This window comes from Pipistrellus hanaki, assembly GCF_964339955.1.
Source record: "Pipistrellus hanaki genome assembly, chromosome: 12".
NCBI lineage: Eukaryota > Metazoa > Chordata > Mammalia > Chiroptera > Vespertilionidae > Pipistrellus > Pipistrellus hanaki.
In genome coordinates, this window is record NC_140514.1 from 26748380 (window position 1) to 26774689 (window position 26310).

A 26310-nucleotide genomic window follows, 5' to 3' on the forward strand; every position below is an offset into this window, starting at 1 on the left:
GTCCAGCGCTTTTTCTACATTAAAATGTAAGTATTATTTTTAAATCTACATTATTTGTCAGAGGAGGTATCAATCATAAATAACTGGCTGGTTTTTATAATACTGTGTTATCATCACTACTGAAATTTAATGCTTGTGATAACTGGTTATACAATATGGTTATACATCATTGCTGCTCTCAGTTATTTCCTGTATGCCTGTTTTGGATCCATATCTAAATTGTGACTGTGGTAGGCACATATCTTTAATGTTTCCTATATCCCTCGATAAATATACACACATATAAACTGCATAAGAGTTGGAAAGAGATTGACAAGAGTATATTTATAGTTAGACCAGTGGTCAGGAAACTCATTATTCAACAGAGCCAAATATCAACAGTATGACGATTGAGATTTGAGAGCCACATTTTTTAAACTTTAACTTCTCCTAACGCCACTTCTTCAAAATAGACTCGCCCAGGCCGTGGTATTTTGTGGAAGGGTCACATTCAAGGGGCCAAAGAGCCACATGTGGCTCGAGAGCCGCAGTTTGCTGACAACGGGTTTAGACTAATACTCCAAGACTCAGAATAAAACTGAACAGCTGTCATTCTGCATGGCTGCAGGTGAGTTTGTTTTCAGAGGGAGAAAGTGGAGAAAATTCCTCATTTCTTCTTATCAAGTAGTTGGGATGGTCCCTGATGGTGAGTCATTTTAGGAGCTTGAGGAGATTGGTAAAGGTTGGAATAGAAATTAGAGGGAATGATGAGATCATTGACTAAGCCTTAAGACATGAAGTAAAATATACCAATTAAATTGCTCAATAAAAATAGTAGCTAATAATGACCAAGGAGTGACTAGGTGTCTGGTTGTTGTAAACCATCTATACCTCAGCCCAAGCACTGATCCCATTTTGTGGATGAGAAAATTGAGGCGCACCTAAGTTTGATCATTTGCCCAAGCAAACCAGCTCCTCAGTGGTGGAGCCAGGGCATATAACCCTATTCACAGTATAATGATTAGGATAAAGCCAGGTAAGCAGAGTTGGCCCTCTATGTCCTCAGGTTTCTAGCCCCAGAATTCAACCAATTGCAAATAAAAAATATTACATTTTTGCTGATGTGCACTATGTATGTAGGCCATGATGGTTGCATCTGTACTGAACATGTACAGACTTTTTTCCTTGTCATTATTCCCTAACCCAGTGGTTGGCAAACTCATTAGTCAACAGAGCCAAATATCAACAGTACAACAATTGAAATTTCTTTTGAGAGCCAAATTTTTTAAACTTAAACTTCTTCTAACGCCACTTGTTCAATATAGACTCGCACAGGCCGTGGAATTTTGGGGGCCAAAGAGCTGCATGTGGCTTGTGAGCCGCAGTTTGCCGACCACTACCCTAACCAATACAGCATAATAACTCTTAAATAACATTTACACTGTATTAGGTATATAAGTAATCTCGAGGTGATTTAAAGTATACAGGAGGATATGTGGGGTTACTTGCAAATAGTATGCCATTTTATATAAGGGACTTACTTGAATATCCTCAGATTTGGGGAAATTGAGGATGACTGTATGCAGTGTTTAAAGCAGTCTTCATATTTATTTACCCGCCCACCCCTTAATCCCCAAACACACACATACTATAGTACTTAACCACACATTCAAGTCTTCTATTCATATACTCTTTTCCTCATAGGACGTAAGCTCACATATGTACAAAGAGTCCTAGGGCCAAACTCCACTCTCCCACATTTCTTCAAGGTAAACGTCAAGACCAAGTCATACTGACTCTGGGTTACAAAACACGCGCACACCCATAGCCCAACACACAGCAGAGTTCAACTCAGTAAGGATTTTTCTTCTCCCATTTATCCAGGGAAATGCACGGGTTACCATGACAGATGCCAAAGACATTTGGCTCTGGCAGTGGAAACTGGGCGGCAATGGTGAGATGAGGTAAGAAATTCCAGGCCCAGAAGGTGGACCAGGTCATCAGCTGCTTTCCCGGAGCTGGCTCTTTTGGATAAGCGCTGAGGGAACAGGCCCCGCCAGCGGCGAGAGCTCCAGTACCCTGGCCCCGTTCTGCACCGGGCTGGGCCTGGAGCAGATGCACACACCGCGGGGAGTCTCATTTGCAAGACCCGAGTGCTCTCTAGCTCTTTTTTTTTTTTTTTTTTTTTGGTTGATTTCATTTATTTATTTATTTGGTTTCTTTTTTTAATTATTATTAAATTATTATCTGTGTACATATCTTACCATTGCCCGCCCCTTCCCATACATGCCCTCCCTCCCCAGAGTTTTGTGTCCATTGGTTGTACTTATATGCACGTCTCTTTTAATGCTTGCTGCAGGGAAAAGGGTGTTGTCAGAAACGGTGAACCTTGAGAGCCAAGCTTTTTCTTGTGCAGGGATTAGGCAGCCCAGGAGCAGCAATCATGTCGTGCACAGTGCTTCGTGGTTCTGGGGAAAACAAGTCTCTCTCCTGCCTGCCTGCCTGCCTGCACTTTGCAGCCCGCAGCTCCGGGGTGAGGTGCAGACGGACTTGAGCTGCGGGGACAGGGACAATTAGCAGCGCTGCCCTAGGGCCAAGGGGAGGCTCCAGAACGGCCCCTTGCTGATGCCAAGGGTGGGGTGGGCCCTGATAAATAAAGACGCTTCCTGGCCAGATGGAGGGAAGGCCAAGTTCAAACGCAGGCTGTCCAGCCTGGGGTAGGTCCGGGAAAGAAGCCCAGAGATCCGGCCAGCCTCCCCCGCCCGCTGCCGCAGGCGCAGTGTGGACACGCCAGCTACCCCTGCAGAGCTGGAGCCGGAGCCGGGGTACTGCGCATGCACAGCGGTACCCCCCTCCCGGCACCCCTCTCCCCCGGCACCCCTCTCCCCCCTCCTCCCGCTCCTCCCGGCACCCAGTCCCCCTCCCCCCCCAACGCCACCCTGTCCCCGCGCCCCCCCCCTCCCCCCCCCCCCCCCCCCCGCCCCGCGCTTCCAAAGGCCTCGGTCACTTAGCAACGCGTGAGTCACAATCGCGGCTCCGAATGCCCTTTTCCTGGCAGAGCTTAGTCCCCATAGACCCCGAGGCTCCTGGCCGCCTCCTGTCAGGTCAGAGGAGCCCATGGAACCAAAGGAGGATCCGCAGCAGTAAGTGCTGGGGCTTGATGTGCTAGTTCTCCTTCCAAACAGCATTTTCCTCCTCCGGGGGGCCTCTCATGGAGCCATCCCCATTGGGGGGCTCTCCCTCCGCCAGTCCCCATCCCCAACGGGGGGCTTTCCCTCCGCCAGTCCCCCATCCCCAACGGGGGGGGCTCTCCCTCCGCCAGTCCCCCATCCCCAACGGGGGGCTCTCCCTCCGCCAGTCCCCATCCCCAACGGGGGGCTCTCCCTCCGCCAGTCCCCCATCCCCAACGGGGGGCTCTCCCTCCGCCAGTCCCCATCCCCAACGGGGGGCTCTCCCTCCGCCAGTCCCCCATCCCCAACGGGGGCTCTCCCTCCGCCAGTCCCCCACCCCCAACGGGGGCTCTCCCTCCGCCAGTCCCCCACCCCCAACGGGGGCTCTCCCTCCGCCAGTCCCCCACCCCCAACGGGGGCTCTCCCTCCGCCAGTCCCCCACCCCCAACGGGGGCTCTCCCTCCGCCAGTCCCCCACCCCCAACGGGGGCTCTCCCTCCGCCAGTCCCCCACCCCCAACGGGGGCTCTCCCTCCGCCAGTCCCCATCCCCAACGGGGGCTCTCCCTCCGCCAGTCCCCCATCCCCCAACGGGGGCTCTCCCTCTGCCAGTCCCCATCCCCAATGGGGGGCTCTCCCTCTGCCAGTCCCCATCGCTGTCTCCGTCCCGGTGGTGGGGCACTCACAGCTCCGCTTCTGAAAGCGCTCTGTTTTCTGGGCATCTGCTGTGTGCCAGGGGTGCCAGGTTCTTCGCAGGCACTGCAGCCTGGCCTACCATTCCTGAAGTCATCCCAAATTATCCACTCTTTCTCACAAACCACATCTAATTTGCTAGCAAATTTCTGTAGGAGATAGAATGTAATTTTACTTTTTATTCTTTTCGGTTCTTTTTTTATTTAAAAAAAAAATCTTAATAGTTGAAAGTATTACCTGGGTCCTCTTTTCCCCCCTAATAGGTAGGCTCTATCTTTAAAATATATCCAGAATCCACCGCGATGAGTGCCTTACGCCATCACCCCACCTGGTCTAAGTACCTGCTCTACGTGGACAATATTATACAAAGGCCTTTGCTTCGCTCCTTGTCCCTTTCCAGCCTTCTCAACACAGCACTCGGTCGAGTTGGCTTCGCACAAGACAAATTAGATCCCCCTTCTCCACTGGCCCTTGCAAAGAAAACGCTAAGGCTCCAACCATGGCTTATGGGGCCTACTCATTGGGCCCCTCTTCCCTTCCGTGGCCTTATCTACTACTCGCCCTCTGACGCAACTCTGCTCCAGCACGCAGGCCGCCTTGCTGGCATCAGCAATGGTTCTCAAAGTGTGGTCCCCAGGCCAGCATCACCTGGGGAGGTATTAGAAATGCAATTGTTGCACACTCCTCACCACAGGCTCACCAACTCAGCAACGCTAAGAGCAGGGCACAGTAATCAGTCTGGTTTGAACAAGGCCTCCAGGGGATTCTGATGGATCCTAAGTTTTGAGAACGATTGCATGGCTCGTTATGATGTGGAGCCAGTACTATCTGCTTCTAAAGCCTGTATTTTTGTCACTACACAGTGGTTCTCAGACTCGAACGTACAGGAGAATCATCTAGAGAGCCGGTTAAAACAGGTTCCTGGGAACCTGCCCCAGAGATTGTGTTTCAGTAGCTTGGGATAGGAAATATTTCTAACAAGCTGACAATTGAGGCCAATGTTGCTTCTCTGGGATCCACACCTTGAGCACCATGGTGAGACAGGTGCGCTTCTGCAGCACAGCCTGGCAGTGAGAGTTCACTCTGCTGAGATTCTCTTCCCTCTTCCCTGTCTTTTCCACTTGCCACCTTCATCAGGCAGCCTGCACACTATATAAAAATGCAATTTACCTCCCATATACACACACGCCTGTCTCCCATTCTTTAGTATTGGCCTTAGTACACAACACCATCTCACAGAATGCTGGCATACTTTTTTTCATGGTGCTTTGCTTTACTGCGCTCCACAGAGGTTGTAGTTCTTACAAACTGAAGGCAAGACCCTCCACCAGCAAAAAGGTTACACCTTGTGTTATTGCGATACTTGTTTTATGGTGGTGGATAGTGTAAGGCAATATCTCTGAGGTATGCCTGTATGTGTTTTACTTATTATTTTCTTTTCCATCTGCCTTCCCGCTAGAATGTAAGCCCTATGAAGGCAGGGTTTTTGTTAGATCCTTCCCCCAGCTTCAGGGCCTCACCACAACACTTAGAGGCATGGCTCAGTAAGTATTTGTTGAAGGAATGAATTATTCATTGTTATTCTCACATCTTTCACAGCAGGCATTACGGTCCTGAGCTTTCAAATGAGGAAACCAAGGCTCAGACAGTCAATGGCTGGAATCCCAGCTCTGATTAACTTCGAGTTTTTCGAACACAGGTTTTAACTGTGTTTTCCTTCTAATAAGAGATTATTATAAAATCATATACTTGACATTCACCACGAGCACTTAATTGGGTGGATGCTTATGTATGCAAGTAAACAGCCACAGTCCTTTCCTCCAAGGACCGGTTCCAGTACAAGCATCTTGCTGGGTTATAGCTATGAGAAGCAGATGGAAAAAAACGAACGTCAGAAGTTTTGAATCAATCACAACCTTTAAATAAATGTTTCCAGCTATGGAAAGGTAATAGGAAAAGCCCTAGGAGTTATTTATACTTTAGCAGGAATCAGCTTTTCCAAATCCTTTACAGAGAGCACTTTTTGTTGGGATGCAGAGAACTAGGATCCCAGGATGCTGAACAGTGTTTGTGCGTATTCAAGTAAGGTTTGGGAGTGTACTGCTACAACAAAGCCAGAGAAAACAGTTCCAGGGGATTCACTAGCGGTGGTGGATCTGCATAGAAAATATAATGGTCCAGATGGTGGGGACCTAATGATAAATGAAACACAATCTTTGCCTTCATGGAACTTATTGATTAGTAAAAGGTATTGTAGTGCTTACCAAAATCATGTAAACAAGAAGTAGGTACATAAATAATTAATTGTGGTGTTATGCAAGAAATGAACGAGATACTGAAATGGAGATTACATAGAGTGAGGAAGGAGAAACCTTAGGAAACGTTTCTGTGATGACCTCCAGGCTGAGACGGAAATGTTAGTGAACCAGGTGTGCAGGGAGGCAGGTGTGCAGGGAGCTGGGAACGAGCCGGAGCAGGCAGAGGGAAGGCAGTATGTGCAAAAACCTGCGGGGAAAGACACTGGTGCTGAAGGAAGGGGGGCTGGCTGGAGAAGTGAGGGGAAGGGTCTTGAGTGCAACTGAAGACTTCCGCTGGACAGGGTCTCCCAGGACCTCAGAGCCACGGTGTGAAGGCAGCATTCATTGCAAACACAATGAAAAGATATGGGAGGGTTTAACTGGAAAAGGACTTGATAAAGGACCTGGCCCTGGCTTTGGTTTGAAGGGAGGGATTCTGTTTTAAGGGATTCTATTTTAAAAGCTTCTATGTAAAAGTATTCTAATTCATATGTTCCATTCTTACCTTTACTTTTCAAGTGTATGACATTTAAAATACTCCCTTTTATAATGTCTACTATAACTTATTTAAAAGAAGAAAAATCTATAAGCTATTTCCTTCTAATCATTTCTTTTAACTTTTTAAAGAACTCAGTAAGTTTCATTTTTTAAAAAATGCCAGTGTAGTTATTAGAAGTAACAAGTGATAAGAAATGGAATTGTTTTGATGCCTGCACAGTGGTCTTTTCTTGATTAATTCTTTTGGTCATTTGGTAGTTTTTGTAAGTTTTCCAGGTGAGCTTTTAAAATAGTCTTCCTCATCCAGATGGATGAACTTACTAGGTAACTAGCTTAAAGGTGAGTTAAGATTAGTAAGTAACAGTCGCATGATAAAATACTACAAATGTGCTTTGTAAGAGTGATCAAATCACTACTCCTCTCCTCTCAGCGAGAGTCTGTACACTGCGTTGGTATATTGTACTACATAATCAATATTCACACAAATCCCTTTATCTCATATAATTTAGAGAAGATACCCTCTCACATTTTAATAGCAGGAGCCCCTTATAAATTATAATAAAGCCTAGTCTTCTTGACTGATACTTGAAATATATTTAACTCTTATTTTATGTAATTATAACTCATTACTGAAAATGCTCATTGAGATAAATGATTTACTATTTCATTCTGTTTTTCAGACAGCATAAAATAGAAGATGCTGGTGTAATGTATATAACTGAAAAAGAAGAACTCAAACACGAAAAAGAACCTGGAAAGAGCGCATCACATTCAAAACCAGGCGTCATGATACGCCGTGTATATTATGCTAAATTCATTAACACAAATGCAAGAACATGCAATGAACCAGTTCCCTACATAGATTCCAAGAAAGGGTCAGAATATCAGGTTGGACAGGTGTTCATTATATACAACTAAAATTTAGATTCAGACGCTCTTTTGCAAGATAATTTAGACACAGACTACTTAAAGGATGTAACATATGTCAGAGTAATACTTTTTATAATCCAACTAGAGGCCCAGTGCACAAAATTCGTGCACAGATAGGGTCCCTAGGCCTGGCTGGTGATCAGAGCCAATTGGGATTTGGGCCTTCTGGCTGCGGGCCCTGGCCTTCCTTCCCCAGCTGCCGGATGCCTGCTGGGGCCTTCTTTCATTCCAAGCTGCCCCCCTGGTCACATCATATAGTCAGTGCACATCATAATGAGCAATCAAAATCCTAGTTGAACTCCCGAGGGGACACCTTGCATATTAACCTTTTATATGTATAGTTTAAAGCAGTAGCCTGGAACTACTCTCATGTAACTTTTGCATACAAGCCATATACAAACACACATATTTCATATACATTACATGCATTTCATTATAGACAGTCCTTGGGTTACATCAGACTGGACGTAGGTCATTTCATGGTTACGTCGCCATCTCCCATTTATTTATAAAATAAAAAAGTCCATCATTTCGATGTATGTACATATGTACTTTATGTTTTTTTATTATTTATGTACCACAAGTAAAGGTCAGGAATTGTTATCTTTCTTTTAAAATTTTTTTTACCGCTTCACTTCATTACTGCTGTGTATGTGCTCCATGTGAGTGACGTAAGTGCATATGTAGGTGGGTTCCGACTGACGGCAAAAATCACGTTATGTCGCACTGAGGACCTACTGTATATATATGCCATATTCACTCCAGAAAAATGATTTAGATTCCATATATATATATATATATATATATACACACACACACACACACAGTAGTGCTCCGAGGTAACTGAAAAATATCTTCTATAGTATTTGTAACATATTCTAATATAAAAAGTTTATATTAGAATAATTCAGATGCTTTCTATAAAATAATAGCTACCATTTATTGAAAGTGTATGAAGTGTTAGGAATGAGCTAAGTGTTTCATATGTTATATCCCCTAGTCTGCACAATAATTTCTATGATGTATCACTGGAAATATTTTACAGATAACATACTCCAAAAAGTAAATTAACATGTCTGAGATTACAAAGTAAGCAAAAGCCACAGTCATCTCTCTCTGGTCCAGGACTACTGCTTTAGCCAAACCACACTCTTATTCACACTATTAGAGTAAATATATTCCATTATCTCCCTTTATTAAATTCGACTTTTTTTGAGGTATAATTTATCAGTTTCCTACTGCTGCTGTTACAAATAACCACAAACTTAAACACTAGCTAAAAGCAACACTAACTTATTCCCTTTCACTTCTGGAGCTTAGAAGTCTCACATCGGTCTCATTGGCGATCCGTAGGGCTGGTTCCTTCTAGAGCAGTGGTTCTCAACCTTCCTAATGCTGCAACCCTTTATTATGGTTCCTCATGTTGTGGTGACCCCCAACCATAAAATTATTTTCGTTGCTACTTCATAACTGTAATTTTGCTACTGTTATGAATTGTAATGTAAACATCTGTGTTTTCCAATGGCTTTAGGTGACCCTGCTAGCTGTTCTCAATCTGTGGGTCTCGATCCACAAATTGAGAACCGCTAGCAGGGTCACCACAAGTTGAGAACCACTAGAGGGTCTGAGGAGATAATCTGTTTCCAGTTTCTAGAAGCTGCCTGCATTCCTTGGTTCATGGCTCCTTCCTGGTCAAAACCAGCATCATCTCTCATCTCTCTCTCTCTCTCTCTCTCTCTCTCTCTCTCGCTCTCCCTCCCCCCCCTTCATCCCTCTCTCTCTCTCTCTCTCTCTCTCTCTCTCTCTCTCTCTCTCTCTCTCTCTCTCAATAACAGCCAGAGTTCCTTTGCCTTGTAAATTTGGGTATAGTTGTGAGTTAGGTGTAGTTGTGATTTAACAACATTTGAACAGAAGTTTGTTTTAGAGGGTTCTCTTTACAATGATAGCATCAACCATTTTTATAAAATTGCACACCATGGGACAAGTATGTGTGGATGTGAAGTGGGAATTTCTGAGGTCAGATATGCTGTAATATCATTTAGTAAACCCTTACATGGGCAGTTTTAAGACTATTTTATTAAAAATTATTTGGTATTTAAAAGAAATTTACCGACGAGGCCTACACTGGGGAAATAAGCCTGGTACAGAGATCCAGGTTAGTGAAGTTCCCAGATATTTTATGAAAGTCAATGAGTGACTCTCCTGAGCTCTAGTTTCGGCTGAATGTAAACCAGACTATTAACTGAACCCATCCTTACAAATTTCGTGCACCGGGCCTCCAGTATATAATAAAATTGTACAATACAGAAATATAACTATTTTGTTGATTTTTATAACTCCATCTATTAATAGAAGGTAGTTTAAGAATTTAGCATCTGTATTTTAGTTAAAAATGTGAGATGTTTCATTTTTAGGTGTCTTTTAAGAAATACAGCCTTTATGAAAATATATTAGATTTCAGAACTTTGTTTTAGTACTAGACTATCCAATGACTCATGGAACCGAATGACTGTCCATTAAAAGACCTTAAGCAGCACACAGAAATGGCCTATAGTATCCAATTTTATATTTCTAACTTTTTCCCCTAAAGGTTGACTGGTGGTCACATGGTGAAGAACCTGAGCATCACTTTCAACCACCGTATGACACTAAGAGCACCCAGAGGAGTGACTTTCAAAAACCAATGTGTCCATTGGTTTTGCCAGTCAGACACAGCAAGTTTCAAAAGCCTACTTGTGGAATAGGTAAGGTTAGCAGTGGTAAAACTTCTCAATTATCTCAGGTTACTCCTATCAAGTTACGATGGTTAGATCTGCTGGCACCTCCTGAGAAAACCTCTTCTCTATAGAAGGTGAAAACAGACAAGCAAGTGCATCCATTGACATGTTTTTTTCTTTATCCCTTCCTTGTGGACAGCTTATCTCCAAACATGTTTAATATATCATCATAAAAATTGTACTGACTAGTAAGCACTAACTTCCAAGTCAGAAACTTAGTAGCATTCTGCTCTTTATTGCACCAAACTTTAAAAATTGTCACTGTTAAAATAGTAGGCAACACTATATGGTACCCTGTTTCCCCGAAAATAAGTGTCTTATATTAATTTTTTCTCCCAAAGTTGCGCTAGGTCTTATTTTCAGGGGCTGTCTTATCTTTCCATGCGCTAGGTCTTATTTTCGGAGGATGTCTTATTTTTGGGGAAACACGGTAGTATTTCTCAAAGTGCAATCTGAAGGGTACTGGGTTTTGCGATGTTTATAGATGCCCTAAAACAAACAAACAAAAAAACCAGGTTGGCCAACACATAGAGACGACCAATATGTCTTCCGATAAAGGACTGATAAAGAAGATGTGGTACATACGTATATGCTATGGAATACTACTCAGCCATAAGAAACGATGAAATACTGCCATTTGCAACAACATGGATGGACCTTGAGAACATTATACTAAGCAAAATCAGTCAGTCAAAGAAAGCCAACAACCATATGATTTCACGCATATGTAGGATATCAAACGGAAACTCAGAGAAATAGAGAACAGTATGGGGGTTACTAAAAGGAAGGGGATGAGTGGGTGGAAGAGCGTAAAGGGGGCCAAATATTTGATGAAGGAAGATGATTTGTCTATGGGCGGTGGGCACAGAATGCAATGTTCAGATCATGTGTAATGTACATTTGAATCCTATATGACCCTATTACCAATGTCACCTCAATAAATTTAATTTAAAAAAAAAAACGGGAAGAAGTGGTTAAATAAGTTTTGTGAAAACTGAATTTATACAGATATTTAGATAGATATCTCTATCTAGATATCTGTATATATATATATTTATACAGATATATTTATATTTTTTATAAAAAGTAAAATATATTTATACAGATATCTGTATATATATTAAGAACTCTTAAAATTCTTATTCTAAGCATAAACAAAGTTCTCAGGAGCAGTAATTTTTTAACCAAGAAAAGAGGAATTGTATGACATGGACACTAGAAATTTGTTTTCAAGTGGTGCTGGGCCTTGGACCCACTGAGAAACAAATGTAGTCCTGCAACAATATTTGGACCCTCAGTGAACGAAATTCATTTATATTGTAAATGCTGTTTAGCAAGTCTCAACTTTTAGCATCCATCTAGAAACACAATATGGAAAACCTAAACACTGAATAGAATTTAAATTTTGTAGAACAGAATTATGTAAATATAATTTACCTTTCACAAGAAAGGTAAATATACAGTTGACAGAAGATGAGGAGTAGAAGGGTGTAATATCATTATTGAAGGTGAGCACTCCAGAGATGCGACCCAAAGTAGATGAAACAAGGAACAGAGATTAAGCTTAAAGTGAAGGGACCTAATATACAAACCAATTTTCTCTCCAACCCTGGCCTCTTCACTGAACCTCAAGACTAGATAGCCAACCACCTACTTGACATCTTTTCTTGGAAACTAACCTCCTTATCAAAAATAGAACATCTCATTCCTCCACCAGCCTTTCCCATCTCAATAAATGTCACTTCTATGCCCCCAGATGCTCATGTTTTAATAATCTAGAAGTCATTCTAAAACTCCCCCCCTACATCCAGCCCATCAGCAAATCTTGACATTTTCAATTTTCAAAATATATCCCAAATCTTCTTGCCAATGTAGTGCAGCCACTGCTTCCTCACCCCCATCCTTTCTCCTCTATAATTTGTTACCCATACCAGAAGGATTTTTTAAAAACATAAATGGTATCACTCTCCCCCTTTAGGTCCTCCAGTGACTTCATTTAAAAAAAAATATATTTTATTGATTTTGTACAGAGAAGAGGAGAGAGGGATAGAGAGTTAGAAACATCAATGAGAGAGTGTCATCAATCAGCTGCCTCTTGCACACTCCCTACTGGGGATATGCCCACAACCAAGGTACATGCCCTTGACCGGAATCGAACCTGGGACCTTTCAGTCCCTAAGCCGATGCTCTATTCACTGAGCCAAACCGGGTTCAGCTCCTCCAGTTACTTCTTGTTTGTCATGAGAAAAAAAAAATGTCTACCACTATGCTTAGTACATAGCAGACAACAAATGGTTTACATAGCTATTTCTATTAATTACTAGAAGCCCAATGCATGAAATTCATACAAGGGCTCAGCCCTCGCTGCCATGGCAACTGCCTCAGCAGCCCTGGCTTCGTCTGGCAGGTCATCCAGAAGGATGTCTGGAAGGTTGTTCGGCTGTTCGGTCTAATTAGCATATTATGCTTTTTATTATTATAGATTGTACTGAACCAACTAGGTGTTGAACTGGAATCTAACTTCAGGAATCTGGCATGAATGTCTTCCTTCCTCCCTCTACTTGCCTTCCCTTCACTCCCTCCTCCTCCTCCTTTCTTCTGTCTTTCCCTCTTCTTTTATCGGTATTTCTAATTTACAAGACCATTATTGTACCCAAGTCCTAGCACAATGCCCAGAATCAACCAATGCTTATTAATGATACGTATCATCCAACAGATTACATAAAGTCATACTGTAATTTCAACTAACATACATACCAATATAGGCTTGCAATTTATTCATATTTTAGATGATAACTGGATTATAGATGAATGTGACTTTAAAAGAAAATATTTTAATGTAACATTTTGAAGTACTTATATAAATGAGTCTGTATATGTCAGCTTATGCATGTGGACATGGAAAATGTGTATATAAACATGCATTAATGCCAATTATAAGTCATCTCCTAGTCATTCTGTTCCATCAGCCCACTTAATTATGCCTGGTCTTTGGCATTTCATCTTGTGCTGACAGTGAAAGTCCCCTTTATGTCTTGTACCACCACGCAATTTCCTGGCTGCCTTCCACAGTCAATTCAACAAATGACTATGCTCCATCATATCCGAGTCCCTGTAAGAATAAGTATTAACTTTTGGTTTTATGTAATAAATCTTTATAAATTGGAAAAGCTGATCTAATTTGTGAGGGAGGTATTTCATATTTATATGATACTGTGGCTGTTTATTGACTACTTGATATTTTAACATTCTTTTGAATTTCAAACTCATATACAGTGGTAAAAATAATTTTCTAAACTAGGTTTTTGTTTGTGTTGCTGTTTTTGCACCAAGGGATAACATAACAATTTTTTGCTATCATTATGTTTGATTGTTTTTCCACTATATCTGTACTATTATTTTTACATTAATAATCTTTTTATATAAGATCAAAGTAACTACTATTTAGAAGAATGGGATTTCTAATAGAAAAGTATCACTCATGTTTTTTAAGTAGACACAAGCAAAATGTTAAGAAAATTTGTCAACGTGAAAGCTGCTAAGTTTCCTTCAATATGAGTAGTAAGTTGTATATTTGAATAAATCTTGTGGGTTTTTTTTTTTTTTAATAAAATATAGATGGCTAGCACCAACTGGCTTGTTGTATCCTTGTTTAGAAAATTCCTATTTTAGTTAGATCAGGTTTCTAAGAAACAAAGAGTGGATTTCAAGCATTCTTCATAGACTTTGCCTTATTTCTTGGCAAGCCTCAACTAACAAGGCTTCTTTTTAAAGTAATTAGTTTGGGTCCGATTTGAATTCTTATGTAGAGTAACCAACCACTAAGAAATTGAATATCTTCTTTGATGTTTCCCCACTTAGAAGTTCTTCACTGCAGAGGGCTTCTTTAAAAGACTCATATATTTGCATAAGTGAACATGGTAGCTGTGTCTAATTCTGATAGGCATAATGCACTGAGTAAGAAATGTCTCTCTATAATAGCTCAGGTTATCTTTCCTCTCCTTTTATTAGTCCCAGAAAGAAATTTTCTTGAGTTATTCTTTTTGAAATTCTGAGAGGTTCTCTAGATTACTATATAAAAGATGATTCATTAGATTTAAGTGACTTCCTTCTGAAACATTTCTGTTATCTGCATAACAAAGCACTCCAAAATGTAGTGGCGTAAAAGAACAGTCATTTTATTTGCTTGTGATTCTGCAATCTGGACTGGGCTCAGCTGGCAGCTTTTGGCTGGTCTTGCTGGTGGGTGCTTGTGTGGCTACATTCAGTTAGGAGGTTGTCTGAGGACCGGACTCAGGTAAGACACTGGACTGATTGCTCATCTCCATCTCCATGTTGTCTCTCCATGTAAGTTCTCCAGCAGGCTAGGGGGACTTCTCACATGGCAGCTCAGGGCCTCCTCCCAGCCAAGTGCAAGGCTTTCTTGAGGATTATACCTGGAACTGGCACCATGTTCCTTCTGCCAAATTTAATCACAAGGCCAGTTCATATTCACTAAGGGGGGGGGGGGGGGGACTGTTCAAGATGTGAATACTGGGATGCCGGATTTATTGGGGCCACCTATGTAACAGACTACTACAATGTCCTAAAATCGTTCTTTCTGTGAGAGTTTAGAAGTGGCCACCTCTTCACTTCTCTTTGTCTGAAAATATCTTCAAATTGCCCTCACTCTTTACTGAATGAAGTAAATTATTTCCTATCCCTTTCAGTTTTCATGTTACAAGTATTTCCTCCCATCCTACTATTTCTCTGCTATCTTTGTTCATTGAACAGGAATCCTACATTTTGTTATAATTAAACTTAACAGGTTTCCACCTATGGGTGTGCAATGATTTTTTTAAAAACTATATATATTTTATTGAATTTTTACAGAGAGGGATAGAGAGTTAGAAACATCGACGAGAGAGAATCATCATCAGCTGCCTCTTGCACAACTCCTACTGGGGATGTGCCTGCAACCAAGGTACATGCCCTTGACTGGAATCGAACCCGGGACCTTTCAGTCCACAGGCTGATGCTCTATCCACTGAGCCAAACCGGTTTTGGCTGTGCAATGATTTTTTATGAGAAGTTTTCCTACCCTTAAGTCACAAAAATTTTCTCCTACATTTTCTTCTCTTGATTTTATAATTTTACCTTCCATAATTATGTCTTTAATCCTAGATCCTACCTGTATGTGCAGTATAAAATAGGGGACCTATTCCATTTTTCTCCATGGAGTTTTCTGCATACTGTCTACTAAACAATCTATACCCCCACCATTGACTTGTGGGACCTCCTTCATTGTATGTTATTAGGTTCACTATATAAATGGGTCTGTCTCTGAGCTCTCTTCCTTAGGTTAATTTTCAGTTGGTCACTACAGAAATGTTTTCATTACATTTATTATAGTTTGTCTTTAAATCTGATAGGGAACGTTTCAGTCTTTGCTCTTCCTTTTTCAGAGTAGACTTTCATTTTTCTGTTTAAACTTTGGAACTCATGATATTCCTCAAAATAATCCAGCAAGACTTTTATTTGGTTGTGCTGACATTATAGATTAATTTAGGAAAAATGGTATCTTTGCAGTAATATACTATCTCTTCTATATAAATGTATGGAATCTATCAATTTCTACTTTTTTTAAGTTAAAAGTTTAAAATTTTTTCTTGATAGAGAGCTTCTGGATTCTTTGTTAATTTATAATTATTATTTATTGTTCCTATAGAGAATGTATCTTATTTTTCATTTTATTTTCTAGTAGGTTACTGTTATTACAGCAAAATGCTTTTGATTTTTATACACTTACCTGCTTACTTTGCCACACTCTTATTCTCATAATTTATTGATTCTAGTGGCTTTTCTATTCAGGTAGTTATAGCACCTACAAATAATGAGAGGTAACCCCCGCACCATTGTAATCATTATACTATTTTTATTTTAATTTCTGTTTAACATATTGATGCAAATTAATATGTTAAGCAGCAGAATTTAATTCTGAGTTGTTTTGAGTATAGTACTTATTTTTCTGTGCTTTAGTCTTTCTCTTTTTAAGGAAACAAAAAATTTAATTTTCTATATACCTTAAGCACCCTCCTTGATTTATTTCTATTGAGTTCTTCCTATAAGAATTTTTCAAAGTAGATCTGTTTTAGGGGAAAACATTTTGAGACCTTCTTTATTTTTTATTGTGGCTTCAGAGTTAAATGACAGTTTAGCTGGGTATAATAATTCCTATATGTTTAAAAATATCAAATAAGTTTCCATTGTGTCCAATGTTGTTGTACAATTTGATATAAATCTGCCTACTCCTTTGTTGGCAATCTCTCCTCTTTAAAAGCATTTAGAATTTTTTTTTTTTTTTGTCTCAGATGAAAATCTGTCTATAAATGTCTTAGATGTGAGTGTTTACGTATCTACCCTGCAGGATTAGGAGGAAAGTGGAGCAATAAGAAGCTGAGGGTGCAAAATTTAAGGAGGCACTCACTCCCAGGATCACACAAGTGCTCCCTTAAATTTTGCATCCCATGGGACTGGCCTGTCTCTTATTCTTGGTCTTTCTACCTGTGTGGTAATCTGGGAAATCCTTTCAATCTGAGGTCTCTGAACTTTAATTCTTAGATATTTATCATTATTTCTTTAAATATTTCCTTATATTTCCTCTTCTAGGTCTCCTGAATTTCAGTTTTGGTGCTTCTACTGTCCATGTCGCTGAGCTTCTATTTTACATTTTTATTTCTTTACCCTTCTCTGCTGCCTTCTGGGAGAGGTTCTTCGTCTGATTTTCTACTTCATGACTCTTGCTATTGTTCTCATCTTTTTTATTTTAATTATTGAATTTTTATTTCTAATATTTTATATGGTTCATTTTAAAATATATATTTTATTGATTTTTTACAGAGTGGAAGGGAGAGAGATAGAGAGCCAGAAACATCGATGAGAGAGAAACATCGACCAGCCGCCTCCTGCACACCCCCCATTAGGGATGTGCCCACAACCAACATACATGCCCCTGACCGAAATCAAACCCGGGACCCCTCAGTCCGCAGACCGACGCTCTATCACTGAGCCAAACCGGTTTCGGCTATATAATTCATTTTTATAGCCTCTAATTCTTGCTTCATATTATAATATCTTCTATAGTTTTGGGGATATTATGCTTATTTTAAATTCTTAATGCATAAATTCTAGTAATGCTGATTCAAATTATATATATTTTAAATTTTTTAAAAATATATATTTTATTGATTTTTTACAGAGAGGAAGGGAGAGAGGGATAGAGAGCTAGAAACATCGATGAGAGAGAAACATCGACCAGCTGCCTCCTGCACACCCCTCACTGGGAATGTGCCTGCAGCCAAGGTAAATGCCCTTGACCGGAATCGAACCTGGGACCTTTCAGTCCACAGACCGAAGCTCTATCCACTGAACCAAACAGGTTTCGGCTATATATTTTAAATTTTGCTGTCTTTCTTTTATAACATCTGTCTAGCATGTCTTAGGTCATGTTCCCTGAAGGGAATCAGCAATCCTATGTGGACAAAGGCTAAAGGCAAGGTCTGGCTTATGTGTCTTCCAGTGAATTTAAGGAAAGAAAATAAGGTGCAGGCTGGAGAGCATCGGTGTCATTTTGATTTGCATCTCTCGAATAATTAGTGACTTTGAACTTGTTTTCATATGTCTCTTGGCCTTCCTTCTGTCTTCTTTAGAAAAGTGTCTATTTAGGTCCATTGCCCATTTTTTGATTGGGTTGTTTATCTTCCTTTTGTTAAGTTGTATGAATTCCCTGTGAATGGTGGAGATTACATAAATTGGTGATAATAATGGCAAATACGTTCTCCCATGCAGTGGGCTTTTTTGTTGTTTTGTTGATGGTTTATTTCGCTGTGCAAAAGCTGTTTTATTTTGATGCAGTCCCATTTGTTTATTTTCTCTTTAGTTTCCATTGCCCTAGGACAGTGGTTAGCAAACTGCGGCTCACGAGCCACATGCGGCTCAAGAGCAGTGGTTTGCTGCTCTGCTGACTAATGAGTTTGCCTACCACTGCCCTAGGAGCGGTATCAGTAAAGGAATTGCTTCGGCATATGTCTGAGATTTTGCTACCTGTGGATTCCTCTAGTATTTCTATGGTTTCCTACCTTATGTTTAAGTCCTGTATCCATTTTGAGTTTATTTTTGTGTATGGTGTATGTTGGTGGTCTAGTTTCTTTTCTTTTCTTTATTTTTTTTTTTTCATGTATCTGTCCAATTTTCCCAACACCATTTATTGAAGAGACTTACGTACATTTTTTTAAAATAAAAGAAAATGTTTTTAATTTTGCAGTTTGACTGAATTTTATGTTATTAAATTGGGAATTACTCTTACTCCTTACATAACCTTGTATGCTAAAAATAAAGTGAAATTTAAAAATTATCTAAAATATTAAATAGGTTAACGAGACCAATGTAAAATCCCTTGTATGCCTACCCCCAGATTGAAAGATTATTTTCAGGTCAGGGTTTAATACTCTTGCAAATTTCCAGAGCTTCTGTCAATGGGAAATTAAAAAAAAAAAAGTTTTCAACTACAACTGCAGCAGCCCCAGCGTCTCCCAGTTCATTCTGCTGGTGCTTGCTGGGAGCAACTTGGGCATAAATTTCTCATAGCCTTTCTAGGAGCAAAAATAAGTTGAAAAATATATTGGACATATGCTTTTCTCAAACTTTGGTTGGTATCTGTGCAAGCAACATATCTAAAAGATTTCTAAAGCCATTATTGCATTAATAGTAGTTTTTTAAATTACAAGTAATTTCACATGTGGGGCTAATCTGATTGTTTTGATTTGGTTCCTTGCATAGAGAAAGAATGCTGAATCATATTTATTATGTAGATGTGTGTGGTAACCTTCCACATTTAGGAGAACCTGGTTCCATTAGCATTTTTATAAAGCCTGAATATTAGGAATGCTGAGTTTATATCCATCCACAAATCTAATTTTTGTCCTGACTTCACAAATCTTTTCTTTCCCCTCCCCCACTTAGTTCCACTTGCCTCTCCCGACACATCTGCAGAACTTCAAAAGAATTTTATAGAACGTATCTCCTTCTTACAACAATATGATTCCAGGAAAACTCCCAATGAGCCAATACGGGGTAAGGTGAGACAGTATTTAGAATAAATTACTTAATACTTTATGCTGGGATATAGTTATGATAGAACCTGAAGCCTTTTTTAAGTCGTCATCATCTTTCTCAAAGCCGATTTAAATACTTTAACATGGTTATTATACAATCTCGACCACGTCACAGTTAAAACTAAAAAATGACGTCATAATTTTGGATCCCAGTGTTTAGAATTTGGTTTAAATTATTAAAATCATTCACGTAAGGTAATAGCAAAAACATTTTGATAAACTTTTTGATATGCTTACATGTGTGGTGCAGGGGGATGCATGTAAGGTTTACAGAATCAAATAAATATAATAATAATCAACGGCTGGATATTTTCCAACTACAAATGCTTGTTTTCATATTTCACTATAACTAAGTCATCTGTGGGAGCTAATAGACATTTGGCATTGGAATAAAAAATCCTCACATCGATGAACTGTAGTTTCTATAGTACCCACAGCAACCTATGGAGCAAGGAATAAAATTTGATATGAATCGCCTTATACAATCCAAGAATTAGGAGCTGAGAATGGCAGATAATGAGGTGTTGCTTCTATGACTTTCTGCTTTTTCCTTCCTGTTCATTTCCTGGTGCACCTATTTCATAATTTGTTTAAAAGTTCACCAATAATTTTGGGATGAAGGTAACAGCCAATGAAGAAGCAGAGATGGGAAGAAAAAAAAAAAAAAAAGCAGCAGCAGAGATATAAATGCCTGAATCACCAGGACTTGATTTAACACAGTGGTTGGCAAAGTCATTAGTCAACAGAGCCAAATATCAACAGCATAATGATTAAAATTTCTTTGGAGAGCCACATTTTATAAACTTAAACTTCTTCTAACGCCACTTCTTCAAAACAGACCCTCCCAGGCCATGGTATTTTGTGGAAAAGCCACACTCAAGGGGCCAAAGAGCCTCATGGGGCTCACGAGCCAGTTTGCCGACCATGGATCTAACACATGAATTCAGTTCATAGTCCCAGCAACTTGTATTCCCTGATTAATGCCAGCTTTGTTTTCCTTTGCAGCGGTATGGCGTTTTTATGCAGATAGAGGTAAAGCCAGGGAGTAGTCCAAGCGCACCTCCGGGAACAGAGGCAGGACTGACTGCTCCAGGGCCATACTCATCAGAACAGTCCAAGAAACCAGAGAAAGAAAATCCAGCAGAGAGCAAAATGACCTCACCAGGTCTCGGCCAACAAAAGTCCTCAGAGCTGTTAGAGCCTAAAACCCCCTTATCAGAAACAGACGTCAGAGAGGCGGCCCAGGCCTGCCCCAGGAGTCCCGTGGGGAGAATGTCTGCGGACGGCGCTCCCACGACTGCAGCGGCTGCTCCGACCACCAGGCACAATCCTTCAAATCCGCCAGCGAAAAGTCCGGATAAAGTACCTTCTTCAGATAAAGACTTAACCCTCGGAACATAGGGAAATTTCAGAATCATCGTATAGGCTCTTGCAGTTGCTTTTTCTGTTATCAATAACCTCAAAACATACAATTTACATAAACAAGAGAATTATTTAAAAAGACAATTATATCAAAATTTTAAGAGTGGTCTTAAGAATTTTTATTCTCCAGTCTTTTCTCTCATTTCCACTCCCTCCATTCTCTCTCTTCGTTCCTTCTGGAACAGCTACTCGTTGAATGATGGAATACTTGGATTTATCTTCTATGCCATATATATATATATATATATATATATATATATATATATATATATATATTACTGATTATTTTACAGAAAAGAAGAGAGGGGAATAGGGAGTTAGAAATATCGATGAGAATCATTGATCAGCTGCCTCTTGCACACACACCCCCTGGGTTTGTGCCAGCAACCAAGATACATGCCCTTGACTGGAATCGAACCTGGGACCTTTCAGTCCGCAGGCCGATGTTCTATCCACTGAGTCAAACCAGTTTCAGCTATCTTCTATGCCTCTTAACTTTTCTCTATTATCCTTCCCATGGTACTTTACCACTATATGACACTAACTTTCTATTAATTTGCTATTCAGCCTTGTCAATTATTATGCTGGGCCATCTATTGAAATTTATAAAAATTTTAGAATTATATTTTAAATTTCCAAAATCTATGCATGCCTTCTAAACACACAAGACTCTTCCTATAGTATGGGTAGGACAGCCTCTCCTATCCCCTTAGAACAGTGGTCTGCAAACTCATTAGTCAACAGAGCCAAATATCAACAGTACAATGATTTCTTTTGAGAGCCAAATTTTTTAAACTTAAACTTCTTCTAACGCCACTTCTTTGAAATAGACTCGCCCAGACCATGGTATTTTGTGGAAGAGCCACACTCAAGGGGCCAAAAAGCCCCAAGTGGCTCAAGAGCCGCAGTTTGCTGACCACGGTCTTAGAATAATATGATAGTCTTTAGTGCCATGTCTCACTTTCCTAGCATTGTACTTCTTCCTTAAATGTTTGGTGCTTCTTGGTTGCATAATCTTCTTGGAGTATGAGGTTTCCAGATCCTTATCAGCAGAAGCTGTTTCTGTCCATCACAGCCTGACTTTGGGACAGGGCTGGGATATGTAGTCAGAAGGATCTGAGGAGGACTTGTCTGAGAGGCCCTTTGATCCTCCTGAGGGCCAGTAGCTGCTCGGGCACTGCCTTGGTTTTTCAGACCCAGTGTCTGATTTGATCTGTACCAGAGCTTCCCATTGCTGAGCCCCGCAGGATGGGGCAGGGAAAATGCCATGTGCTGCTCCACATGCGGTTCCCTAATTTCCCAAACGGATCCATGTCCCAGGTCCCTTCTCCTTCCCAATGTCCACGGACTCTCAGCAGAGTTCTGTAAGACCTATCTCCACAGCAGTCAACGCTATATATGTTACACATGTGTCAGATTTTGTTTCATTTAGTTTTGTTCTCTGGTAATAGCTTTTTAAATTTATTAAAAATGTGTTTATTTTGATAGTAAGTCTCCCTGTTTTTCAATGCTATTAAACTCTACTTTATTCTCTGTTTTATATATAGCTATATGTATTTTTATAAGCAGATGTGTATATCTGTCTGCCATTTTGAGTCAATTTCTAATTTCCTTTTAAGCAAATCATTTGAAAACTACATACTTAAATATTAGTAAATAAATTCTCTGCAATAAAGCCTCACAGTTGACTGACAAACATCACTGAGAATTGACACAATCTTTTCTTTTTTTAAATCCTCGTCTGAGGGTATTTTTTCCATTGATTTTTTTTTTTTTTTTTTTTTTTTTTTTTTTTAGGGAGAAAGAGTGGAAGAGAGAAGTGGAGGGGGGAGAGAGAGAAAAAGATAAAAGCATCAATGTGAGAGGGACAGATCAACTGGATGCCTCCCACACATACCCTCACCGGGCCCGGATATTGAAACCTGCAACTCAGGTACATGCCCTTGTCCAGGAATCGAACATATGACCCTTTGGTCCTCAGGCTGATGCTCTAACCATTGAGAAAACTGGCCAGGGTAACACATTCCTCCTTCTTAGAGAATATGTTTTAGTAAGAAATAGAGGATCTAAAGCCAAATAGCTTAGTTAGTGGACCACTACCATAGTCTAGGTTGGCGGTTCTCAACATTTTCAAATAAGAGGACATCTTTTGTGCATTAGAAAAATATTTATGGTCCCTCACAAAACAGCAATAGAACTTTCAGTATCCATAGTTTCAGAAAACACTTAATAACAAAATGCAATGATGATTTCCAGGTTTAAGTGTCTTTTTTAACTGATAAGGGTGTATCTCTCTAAGATGTATTTCATAGCCTATTAAAGTTATAACAGCCTGTCAGTACAGATAGTACTCTTAAATTTCACAAGAAAAATGTTTCCAAGTAATTCCCTTATTAGGTATTTTAGTAGAATAAAAATCCCTTACCAAGATACAGGATTTTTTTTTTCAGCTTACCAAACCAAACCAAACAAAAAAACAGAAGAAAAAAACACACAAAAAAACATGAACTTTCATATTTTAAGACTACTTTAATGAATGTGTTAATAATATTGTTATTACTAATACCATAAGGTTGTATGTTTTAAGCTTAAAAGCATTTTCAAATCCATTATATCATGTGATCCATATAATGCTAGGAGCAGAGCAAACACTTATATCCCAATTTTATGGTTAATTATAGGCTCAGAGACCTTCCATGGTCCCTCTAAGTTGGCATTCAGCAAGCACTGAAGCGAGGACCAGAACCTTGGCTTCTCAATGCCCAGTCTATTTATTTCCAAATGCCAACAGGATAAATGAAACGCATACACACACACACACACACACACACACACACACACACACACACACACACACCAAGGCCCATGTAAGAAGCATCAGGAAAAAAAATTCACTGTTTTTATTGAGAGATTATAATTTTACTACTTTGAGGGATTTAAGATACTCTTCGTTAGACTTCTTATTTATTACGAACTTTAAGTTGATTTGGGAAGCACCCGTCATTTCTAACACAGATAGATGTCCATTAAAACAACAAAAACATTTGAAATGCACAACGAGGCACTAAAACAAGAAATCGAAATCCTCGGGTGCCAGAAACAGAACACGACAGTGGTGAGCAAGAGGTGAGGCTAAATAGGCAACTGAAGAAGTGGAAACAGACACTGAACTTGGTGGCAAGGATTTTCATAGCTGAACTGGAAGGGGGACTTGAGCTAAGCACAGAGCCAGGATGCTAAGAAAGCTCCACTGCGGTGAAAAGGACACTAGATAGCTCGTCCCACGAGCCTGAGAATTAGGGGAGGAAGGGCACTGATCACCACGCAGAAGGCACACAGGAGTGGAGTCAAATGTCCCTTCATGAGCAGTGTCAGCTCCCAAACCAAGAAAGCAATAAAACACTGGTTTGAACCAGGGAAACCTGAAGGACCCTGGTAGAGGTTAATATGACACTGCCCCATTCTAACACTTTACAATCCTGAATACGTGAGCCACCATGAAAAGAAATACCCATGATGGGATCAAGAAGGAAAACTTTTAGGGAAGGGAGTTAGCAGAATTCATGCCCCACGAATTACAGACAATAGAGCATAATTATAGCTAAGTATGCATAAAACAATTCAAGACATAAAAGAATAAAAACTATGTATCAATAGAAAAGCCAAAATACCATACAAATAGCCATATTGGGGGGTGAGGAGAGGTTATAGCAATTCTAGGGATTAAAAAAAAAAAAGTAATTTAAAAAAAAACTTAACTGGGACAGTAGCTTAAGGAAAAAAACACAAAACACAGTAAACTGGAAGATAGAGCTAAAGAAATCTCACAGATAACATCAGAAAAAGATAAAAGAAATCCTAAAAAGAAGCAACACAACAGCCTATTAGTAAGAGCTTCAGAGGATATGCTAGAAGGACTATGAGGGGGAGGAATTTGAAATAAAAATAGCCCTAGTAGAGATTACTACTGGTTGCCAATAACAAATCTCCCCCTCTACCTTATTAATAGAATCACCCATTTTTAACTGGGAATTGGCTGCCGAAGTAAAAACAGTATTTCCTGGTTCCCTTGTAGCTGGCTTGACCACAGGGGTATGTTATGGGATAGAACTGTAGCAGCTCCAGAAATGCCCATCAAGGGAGGAGGTAGCCCTTCTCTGTACTTTCCCTTTCCTAGTAGCTGGACTACAGATATTGTCATTTGGGTGGAGGCTCTCCTTGCTGGGAGTGGTAGAATGATAAGATAGAACGGTCTCTGAGCCCCTGATGTCATTAAATGCCACCTGGATTGCCTCATTGAGAAGGAAAGAAACGTCTATGTTGTATAAACCACTGTGGTTTAAAGAGTTTTTTTTTTTAAATCACCGGCAGTAGAACCTAATCATAAAGTACACAATGATTGAATTCTGAAAAATGAAATTCAACTCACACATGGACACACAAGGGTAAAGCCACAGCTCATCAAATGTAAAGGGAAAAACCTTAAAAGCAAATCAGAGAGAAGATTCTGACTTAGAAAGGAAAGTCAATCATAATAGGAGCAGGCAGGCTTCTAAACAATAGATGCAAGAAGGTAGTGGAGTGATAGCTTGAAAATGCTGAAGGCAAAAATGGTCAACATAGAATTTCACACTTAACTGAGCTATAATTCAAGAATGAGAACAAAACATGAACATATTTTTCGGACATACATAGATTAACAATAACAGCAAGTGCTTATATAACACAGTTGTACAAGGCACTATTCTGGGAGCTTTGTGCATTATAACTCACAGTGTTAACCCCCACAACAACCCTCTGAGGTAGATACTATTAATATTGCCATATTAAATATTATGAAACTAAGATACAAGGGAGGTTAAGGAACTTGCCAGCGGCCACATAGCTAGCACATGGCCAAACTGAGATACAAGCATTTTGCTCCAGATTCTGTGGTTTTCATAATTGTGCTACTCTGTTTCCATGACTAGGAGAGTTAGTTACTCACAAATCTTCTTTGCAATAACCGCTAAAAGATGACATATAAAAGATCAATATTTGGACCTGAACAGAAACTGTAGAATGTAAGTAGAAAATATGACAAATCAGAAAATCACATTGATTAAATTAAGTGTCAACCTAAAAAACAACGTTCTTTTGTGAAATGATTCTGATTTTAGATTTCAGGGCATTTTTTCCTTGTAGTGTATTTATTTGGCAAAAGGAAATACTTGACAACTCTCTGTCAGTTTCCAAAAAATTTTTCATAAGTTTCCTGATCCATGAAGTCACAAAATCTGGAAACAATTGGTTCAATCTACTATGCAACAAAAGTTTTTGTTTGTTTGTTTGGTTGGTTTGTTTTGAAAGAGCAAATTTACAAGGCTGATTGCTAATATGTCAAACAAAAAAATAC

General features: G+C 39.9%; 1 protein-coding gene across 1 annotated transcript; it reads left to right on the plus strand.

Moving 5' to 3' along the window:
* The first annotated feature begins 1353 nt into the window (after positions 1-1353).
* Positions 1354-21151, plus strand: CIMIP6 (ciliary microtubule inner protein 6). Its single transcript, XM_084900835.1, has 5 exons — positions 1354-1943; positions 7315-7522; positions 10155-10308; positions 19342-19457; positions 20499-21151. The coding sequence occupies exons 1-5, from the start codon at positions 1882-1884 to the stop codon at positions 20892-20894; spliced, it is 936 nt and encodes a 311-aa protein (XP_084756961.1). The 5' UTR covers positions 1354-1881; the 3' UTR covers positions 20895-21151.
* The last annotated feature ends 5159 nt before the right edge of the window (positions 21152-26310 follow it).